This window comes from Arachis hypogaea, chromosome 15, assembly GCF_003086295.3.
Source record: "Arachis hypogaea cultivar Tifrunner chromosome 15, arahy.Tifrunner.gnm2.J5K5, whole genome shotgun sequence".
NCBI classification, from domain to species: Eukaryota; Viridiplantae; Streptophyta; class Magnoliopsida; order Fabales; family Fabaceae; genus Arachis; species Arachis hypogaea.
In genome coordinates, this window is record NC_092050.1 from 43,640,302 (window position 1) to 43,649,471 (window position 9,170).

The 9,170-nt window shown below is 28.6% G+C and overlaps 1 protein-coding gene across 12 annotated transcripts; it reads right to left on the reverse strand.

Moving 5' to 3' along the window:
• Positions 1–4,339: 4,339 nt before the first annotated feature.
• LOC112750229 (calcium uptake protein, mitochondrial) lies at positions 4,340–7,815 on the reverse strand. Of its 12 annotated transcripts, none has more exons than XR_011871956.1 (8): positions 7,326–7,736; positions 7,155–7,232; positions 6,698–6,765; positions 6,390–6,613; positions 6,190–6,273; positions 5,773–5,836; positions 5,149–5,275; positions 4,340–4,833 (listed from the first exon to the last, which is right to left on the reverse strand). XR_011871956.1 is itself a non-coding variant. In XM_072216188.1 (8 exons), the coding sequence occupies exons 1-4, from the start codon at positions 7,334–7,336 to the stop codon at positions 6,449–6,451; spliced, it is 279 nt and encodes a 92-aa protein (XP_072072289.1). In that variant the 5' UTR covers positions 7,337–7,815; the 3' UTR covers positions 4,340–4,833; positions 5,149–5,275; positions 5,773–5,836; positions 6,190–6,273; positions 6,390–6,448. The 12 variants fall into 11 exon arrangements, 11 of the variants coding, with proteins under 11 accessions (XP_072072289.1, XP_072072286.1, XP_072072288.1 ...); XM_072216188.1 differs by having other exon boundaries at positions 7,198–7,232; positions 7,326–7,815; XM_072216185.1 differs by having other exon boundaries at positions 7,198–7,237; positions 7,326–7,543.
• Positions 7,816–9,170: the final 1,355 nt, after the last annotated feature.

A 9,170-nucleotide genomic window follows, 5' to 3' on the forward strand; every position in this document is an offset into this window, starting at 1 on the left:
GATGACAATCATAAATTTTGAAATCCAGTTAAAAAATATATTTGAGTTAAAATAGTTTTTAATTTGCATATTTGATTTTATATATTATTAATGCATATTTGATTTTCAATTCTCATCACTAATTTGATATTCATTTCTCTTAATTATGTCTTTTTTTTCTTCATTATCTACCCATACAAAAAATTGAAAAAAATTTATAAAAGAAAGAAATATTAGGAGGAGGAGGAGTCTCATATCATAATTTAAAACAACTCATATCATAATTTAAAAATGGTCTCTTTAAATTTGCATTTGTCTTATTCTAATAAAGAATAGATTGCGCATCCCACAACTACACTAATGTGGATCCCAACTCTGTTTCGATGTGCATTCCTCATTATCCACCAAGTACTATGCGAACAAGATCTATCGGAGCTTCTAGAATCTTGGTTGCTGCTCCTCAATATCCTTCCCAAGATAACAGCAACTTCAATCTTAGAGATTTGGGGTTCTTGTTAGTTTTTATGTTCAATCAAGAGGGATTAAATTGATGTTTATAATAATTTGACTTTATCAGATAAATGTTCTTAATACCAGATATCAATTGAATGTGTCTTGTTATTTTTTTTATCGACTGAAATAAATGAAAAAATTAACTTGAATTACATCTTAAAATTTGAGAGTCATTATAATTTTGGGAGTCAAATTGAGTTTGATCTTCAAAAATTATTTTGAGTATTATCTCCAATTAATACTATCAAATTCAAGAGTAACTATTAGATTTTGTAATATCTCATGCAAAATTAAATATTTTTATTTAATAATTATATTTAAATACAATAATATAAAATATTTTTTATTTATTTATTATGTCAAAAATATTTGGTTAATTTAAATAGACTCTATTCAGTGTTTTCTGTTAATTAACAAAAGTAAATTTGGTTAATATTTGGTCATTTTTGTCAACTAATTTAATTATTTTTTAGGATTTAATTTACCATTTGTATTTTTTAAAATTATTTTTGTCAACATCAAAATCTTTTGGTATCAATTTGACGGTTTTCTTTAAAATGTAATATCAATTCTTCTTTTATGAACTTAGAATAGTACTTAAAACATTTAATACTTATTTGGATGCTGTTAAGTTGTTAGAAAATGATATTTTTTAATATATAATGATCTTTCTTTTTTTATTTAATGTATTTGACTAAATTTTAATAGTAAAAATAAAAATACTAGAAAAACAAAAAATATATTTTTTAGAAATTACAATTTATAGTTTTTTAAATATTTTTATTTAAAAAAATATTTTTAATATAATAATTAAACAAAATATATTTTTATATCATTATACCCAAACATAATTATTGAATAAAAGAATATTTTTACATAAAATATTTAAACATAAAATTAATTTACTTTTTTAAAATATTTTTTAAAAATAGATAACTTAAAAAAAAGATATTTTTGTAACAATTCATCCAAACAAACCCTTACAACAATCTTGACATAGAGTGATTTTTGGGTGTCATTTGTAACACCCTAATTTTTAATACTTCATGATCGTACTAAAAGTTCGAGCGGTACTTACCTCTAAACCTTTTTACTATATACTATTTTTATTTAATATTGAGCCTTCGCGAACACGAACCAAAACTTTAATTAAAAAATCGAAGAGTCGGTACTGTAAATCATTTAATCATAAAATTATATATATCCACGTAGTATTATATATATAGACTTATTCAAAGATCCTCAAATACAATTCCTACCCCTCTAAAAACTAAAACAATGAATGACGAGGGGAAAATAAAATCTTACAACTCAACGTGTAAACAGAATCTTCTATGCTCTTGTAGTTTCGCACTAAACCTTCGCACTTGTAGCTGAAAGGGGTGGAAATATGGGATAAGAACTCGGGAGTTCTTAGCAGGGTCGGGGTTAGAAGTTAAGTTCATTATCCAAATTTAAAACTCATATTTTCCTTATAAAAATTTCACACAAAATGACATTTCATATATTTCACACACCTTACTAAGAAATCATTTTAACCAAAACTTGCCACTGGTCCTTCCAATCACGGTCTTTGACCCAAATCATATCAACTCGGCCTACGGCCCAATTCAACACGAATCACCATCAAAACTCAATCATAAAATAGAATCAATCATAGACACAAATAATGCAAGACAAACACAAATCAGAGAACAATTACAGAATATAGAATCCAATCACAAGCACACACAATCATGAAAACATAATCACAACAAGTATGCGCAAACAAGTATGATGCATGTCTTGTCCTATACAGGCCATGAGCTCATGTGTCGGTCTGTTGCCCAATTTCCAACACTAGTCCTGAGATAAGCATTTCGTATTGTCGTCCTTATCTCAGCCAACATCCCCTCCATGAGCATTACACATCACCGTCCTCATGGGAACCTTCCTTCCGGTCTCCAGTGAGTGTTATGCATCGCCGTCCTCACTGAGTCATCCTTATAGTATCAAGTGAGCGTTACGTATCGCCGTTCCCACTAGACACTTGGCACTGAGGCCTAAACAACACTCAATTTCTTTTCAATATTTGCTCTCTACTCTACCGCGGTAGAGATTCCTTTAATTAATACCTTCTTTTATATCTGCTCTATTGTGGCAGACGTTCATTGAAATCTTTTAGTCTTTGATCTCTTCTCACCTGTGGTAGACAGTCTTTTAAAATCTTTTTATCTTTGGTCTCTTCTCTCCTGTGGTAAAGATCTGCTCTCCTGTGGCAGATATCCCTTTAGTTAATACATTCTTTTCTTTCTCATCTTTCTCTTTTATTTTTTTTACTTCTTTTCTTTCTCTCTTCTTTTCTTTAATCTTTTAATTCTTTATCATAACTTAACTTCACATTTTCCCTCGCCTTTTCCTAAGTATCTTATGAAAAAAAATTATAAAGTACTTTAATTAAGTTTGCGTTCTCTAAAACTTTTAAAATCACTCTATTTGCTCTTCTCTAATATATAATAATATTAATAATATTTTTACTAGATATAATATTCTTAATAAAATAATAATAACAACAATATAAATAAGATATTTTAAATAATATATATATATATATATATATATATATATATATATTCTTAAATCTTAGTTTATAAAACCTTACTTTTAAACTTTTATAAAATACCCATTTTATCCCTAAACTTTACTTATTACCCAAAAAAACATATATAATGACAAAACTAACTTCAATTTTTATTAAATTACTATTTCATTCCTAAATATAAATATTAATTTTTCGATTATAACTTTATCAAAGAACTGAATCTCATTTCCAAAATTCTTCAAGTTTTCAACTTGAGTTTTAAGTTCGTTTTTTAAACTTTACTATTACCGTTTTTTTTTTCAGTTTTTAATTTAATCTTTCAACTACCAAATCTCATCAATTTCCTCAAAAATATCATATCACAACAGTCCCAAAATCATTAAAAGAACCACAGCTGAGCTGTTCCTTATAACTAAACTAACAAATCACAAGCAACAACAATAATTCAATATAAACTCATTCAAACTCAAACAATAATCAACCAAATCAACATTCACTTATCAAATTCACATTGAATTATTATAAAGTTACCAAAACCTTATCTCTATATGAAATCAAAATAACAGAAACTTCGGAGAAGCTTTTTGATCGAGCTGTTGAAGAAGAAAACGTCAGAAATTATTTGTGCCTTCTAGAATTCTAATTGGCCAAACTCAAACGGAGGAGGAGCTATATCACCGTTAATTTTTACCGGACAAAAATAACGTTAATATGTAGAAAAAGAGGATACAAACACTTTTACCAGATTAAATTTTTTATTAGAGTTACAAATCTAAAAAAATCGAAGCTGAAAGTTTATGTTTCCATGAAGTTCACGCTCTCTCTCTTAGTTTTCTTTCTCCAAATGCATGTTCCACTACAAGGATTTTGTTCATTTGTGGCGGTTTTTTTCCTATTTGTGGAGGTTTCAAACCCCCACAGAAAGGATCGTGGCAGTTTCGAAAACCCCCAAAATTTGAGGTGCCACGAGTTCTTTTGTGGCGGTTTTTCACAACCCCCACAATTCCATTCAGTGGCGGTTTTCTATACCTTTTGTGGGGGTTCTGTGCTTGCGTTTTGTGGCAATTCTTGGTTAATCATTGTGGCGGTTTAGAACCCCCATAAAAATAATTTTCAATTTAAAAAAAAACACATTCATGTGGGTTTCAACCTCCACAAACATGTCAATATTAGTCTGAAATAATTAATCTAGATACTAGAATTACATTATTATACTACTAATCAATTATCATTTAAAAGAAATCTTTAAATAAGACACATTAAAAATTTAGAAGGAAATTAAAATATTACATATTTGAACAAAATTTAACATGAATAATTTGAAATATAAAACAAGGTCTGTCAATATGACCTCGACCAAACTGGATAGTAAATTAATATAAAAACCCCTTCGCATCCCAATTGGATGAAATAAAGATTGTATTTCAACTATATAAAGCACTAAAATTAATTTGACTGATTAAAGCATTCTCGCTGTCACTTGAAAATATGATGACACCCTATGCAGAAACTATAAATATATATTGAAAATTTCAAACTCTAGATAAGTAAGCCACTAGAAAAGAGGTCATTTGATTTAGTGAGTTACCAAAATGATCAAACACTATTCCTGGTTGGCAAACATGCTTGAACAAGCGAATGCCAGGTTCTCTTTCTTCTTCTTCCTGGTTGATCTTGGGATCTTCATCATTCAGAACAGGGTCAAGTTCCTTCACTATCTCTATAGTCTCTTCCAACATGTCATATAGAAGCTTTTGTGCCTGCCACGAGCATCATCATCACCATAAGACCAAGAAAAAGGAATTGGGAAACATGTGGAATATAACACCCACTCATTAGAGTTTTCTTTCAAAAAATTAAATTCCTAAGCCGACATATTAGATATAAACCATTCCTATTTTTTTTTATCTAAATTTTAAAAGAAAAAGACAAATAAATGAAAATTTCTAATTTCTTTATTACGAAACAAATAAATTCCTCTAACCATTGTAAATAAGAAAAAGGACATATGTGTCCTCAGCTTACAAATCAGAATTTAGAAACAGAAAAAAATGAAGGTGCTGTAGGGTACGAACCTAGAGTTGGTTGTGCTTAAGGGTGTGGGGGTTTGGGCTTGCATTCTTGGGCAGCATTAGGGTGACTCCTTTGATGAAACGCAAGCTGTTTTTGCTAACCATCTGCTGCACACTCTACTAGTCTTTCCTATAACATTACTGTTGTATTAGATCTCATCTCTTCCTCTATCTCTATTGTAATTTGACTCAAAAAATAATACAACCCAAAATTAGAGGGGACATGAGAATAGAAACTGTTATTTACTCTACATTACTAAGCCCATTAATCAATCATAACTATACAAGTACATACAAATAATTGAAATATTACTTAATACATTATTAATTATTATTTATACAAATAATTGTACTGTCAAAAGGAGCATAATATTAGTTATTATTTATATATCTGGAAAGTGAATACACAATGAAAGCCATTAGATGTCAATAAATACAAAGTACTAAATGCCTTGATTGACACATAGCCATCATATGATTATATAACTAGTACGCATAAGAAAGGAGGAGAATGGAAAATGGTAAAATGAAAAACAACCCTAAATTTGATCCACTCAAGCAGTCAAGCCCTCCCCTCCAACTTTAGGAAACAATGGATTAAATAGAGAAGGGGTAATAGGATAATACCAGATTTTTTTTCTTGAATAATTTGTGCTGACGTTCAATTGCTTCCTTTATTTCTATTAGTTGCCTATACAAAAGTAAATAAATGAAAATAAAAAATCAAAAGACAACAGAATTCATGTATGTATTATTTAAAATGCAACCTTTTCATAAAGCAAGGTTCCAATTTTGGCCATAAAAAAGAGGCCTACAATCATAAGAAATTTTCATGCTCTGCAATATGGTAAATTCTTTATATAAATACCATCACTTTTTTGAATTCTTCTTTGTCTATTTCCCTATTAACATGATCCTTAGAGAGCTCAGATGCACAAACCAGGATATCATTGATAGTGGACAAAATCAATTGCTATCGTAACAATATGTGTATAATCATTATGATTGTGACATTTTTTCTTGAAGGAAGGAAGAAGATCCTACCCATTATTGTTAAGATCAAACATTTTGAAGACGACTGTGAAGCTGGATTCTGGTATGCTGAGGAGAGTAACAAAAAAGATGTACCTGTAATTGAGGAAGAAATGAATTTGTTATCCAAATTAGCAGCACTTGAAATCTGAACAAATGAGATTGATTCATGTATAGAAGAAGATGTGATAACAACAGAACAGAATACTCACTCTAGAAAAGAAATGACTCCATCATTGTTAGTGTCAAAGAGCATAAAGAATTCAGAGGGTTAACACCGCAATGTACCAAGAACCTGCTCCCCTCTAAGAAAGCCCTCTCTAACACGGTTTGATTCCGAAGGAGGGAACACCGGAACAACAGCACGCATCAAATCTACAGGTGTCATATAAACCTTGCCATTTGCGATTTTGATCGATGCAAAGTACTCGAAAACCTGCAAATTAAATGAATAAGAATCAATATCACTGATCATTGAAGAAACACATAATGGAAAAGACTAAAAAAGTGAAATGATTACCTTTTCTGGAGGGCTCTGTAAGCGGATACGTTTTTCATAGTTGAAGAATACTCTTCTTCTGTAGCTGTCTGTAAAGGATAAACACAAGAAATCCAAAGATTACATTTGGCATAACCTGCTAACATAGAAGATAGAGGCATGACGACGGCAGAGGAGATACAGAGATCAGTCACAAAACGCAAACACACAAATTCTATTTATCATTTGAGGCATTTCCGGAATCAATTAACAGGCATGTCATCATATCATAGAAAACAATCTAATCAATAATCACACTTACTAAAACAACTAAATGAAAAATAAAAAACACAAAGATTGAAGAATAGAAAATCACTAAAGTTTGAAAGAAAAAAAGAAGAAACAAAAGATCAATTCGAAGGGAATCGAAGAAACACATTTTCTAGTAGGCGAATCAGATCAGAGAACGAAGAAATAAAAAATAGGGAACAAAAAAAACCTGAAAACAGATCTGATTTGAAAGAAAGAGCGTTTTTATTTACCTCTTTGAAAGAGCCTGAGCTTCTTCCTCCGTGAGCTTGCCTCGATACAAACAACGAAAAGCGAAAATTAGAAAAAGAATTCAAAAAGTCAAAGAGAGAGAGAGAGAATAGTGGATGAATGTGTGAACCTGGTCTCCATTCATAACTCCAGCAGGCGACGGTCGACGGAGGAAACTTGGCGGCAACGGCGGCAAGGAGATGAATGGCGGTGGCGATGGAATCATGATTCTAGGGTTTCAGACTCTCCCTGCTTGTTCTCTCTCTCGATCGAATAACTCTTTCATTTTTTTTTATTTTTGGTATGGATTTGGTAAATATTTTTTTGGGTTGGGTTTTTTATAAATAATCGGGTTGAAAAGTGAAAACAAATAGTGAAAGTTTTTAGTCACCAAAAAAAAAAGTGAAAATTTTTGTTAACTCTTTAAAGTTGTTATAAATAAATTATATTGTGGAGGTTTTAATAATTTTCACTAAAAAATTTCTACAAACAAATAAGAATTTTGTAGTGTTCGGTGATGCATGAGGAACAAAACAAAGATGATTAGTGATGAGTGGTGTTTAGGCTTATAGGTGTCAAGGTTAGAAAAATAAAAGAAACAAGTGTCATGGTATATATGTATAAAGGAAACATGTATAAGAATTATATATATGTATATAAGCATGCAGCCACGTTATTTCATTCCTCTTCTTGTTTCCTTAAGGCTTCGGCCAAAATATTTTGGAAAAAAATAAATAATAATATAATTTAATAATAATAATAATAATAGAATAAAATTAAATAATTATATAATAATGACAATATAATATTAATAATAACGATAACAATGATAATATAATAATAGTAATAACAATAATAATGATAATGATAATAATAATAATGATAATAGTAATAATAATAATAATAACAATAAAAATCAATTAAATTTTTTGTCTAACAAAATATTTTGTAATAAATAATTTAAATTTAATAAAATAAATCGTAATTAAATTAAACTTCAATAATTATAAAATTTTGATTTAATTATTTTTGTTAAAAATTAATTTTTTAAAAAATAAAATCTCAATATAATATAATGACTCATAAATAGCTAATTATTTAATTTTTGAAAATCCGAATTGTTATATCATTAAGTTATTAGAATTTTTATTTTATGTTTTAGTGAGCTTAAAAAAATTTTAATAATAAAAATAAAAATATTAGAAAAAAATTAAAAACTATAATTTATATTTTTTTAAATATTCTTTTTTATTTAAAAATATTTTTAATATAATAAATAAATAAAAAATATTTTATATTATTATATCCAAATATAATTATTAAATAGAAAATATTTATTTTTATATGAGATATTTAAATATAAAATTATTTTTATTTTTTAAAAAAATCTTTAAAAAATCATTTGAATTTTTTTTTTTTTGATAAAAACTCATACAAAACCCATAATTTCGTTCAATCAAACTCAATACTAAAATTTAAATAAAAGAAATTGTCATCAGTGTGATATAATTGCAATGACGTATTATTTTTTATGAAAAACAAAACCAAAACCATAAGTACCTTCTTAAAGTTCTGGATCAGCCCGGCTCCATTCCAAACAAACTTAATAATAATAATATGCATGCATGGTAAAAACCAATCTACTTAATCTACTGTATATAATTTAGGCTCGTCAATCAGCATCAATGGTTTTCCTTTCTCTTTAATAAAGTCACTCTTTTGATAAATTCAGAACCAGATGCATGACTGCTTTTAATTAATTGACTCAGTTCCATTCATATCAAATAATGCATGAACACGATACATGTTGCATCCACCACACTGTTAATAATAATTCAACACTTTCGCTTATCCTCTAAAAAGTTCACTCATATACCCACCAAACCTACAGCGATTATGCCCTCTAATATCCTCCTTCGAAAAAATGTGCTTAATTTCAAAATATTTATAACATATATATAACCAAACACCATGT

What these genes read in the sequence shown, in the direction of transcription:
- LOC112750229 (XM_025798848.3), bottom strand. Translation starts at nt 6,433, where the DNA reads ATGCTCTTTGACACTAACAATGATGGAGTCATTTCTTTTCTAGA. An exon ending in TTTGATCTTAACAATAATGG is followed by an intron (nt 5,837 to 6,189) that starts GTAGGATCTTCT and finishes ACTTTTGTATAG; the next exon opens with GCAACTAATAGAAATAAAGG. An exon ending in TATTCAAGAAAAAAAATCTG is followed by an intron (nt 4,834 to 5,772) that starts GTATTATCCTAT and finishes TGCTCGTGGCAG; the next exon opens with GCACAAAAGCTTCTATATGA.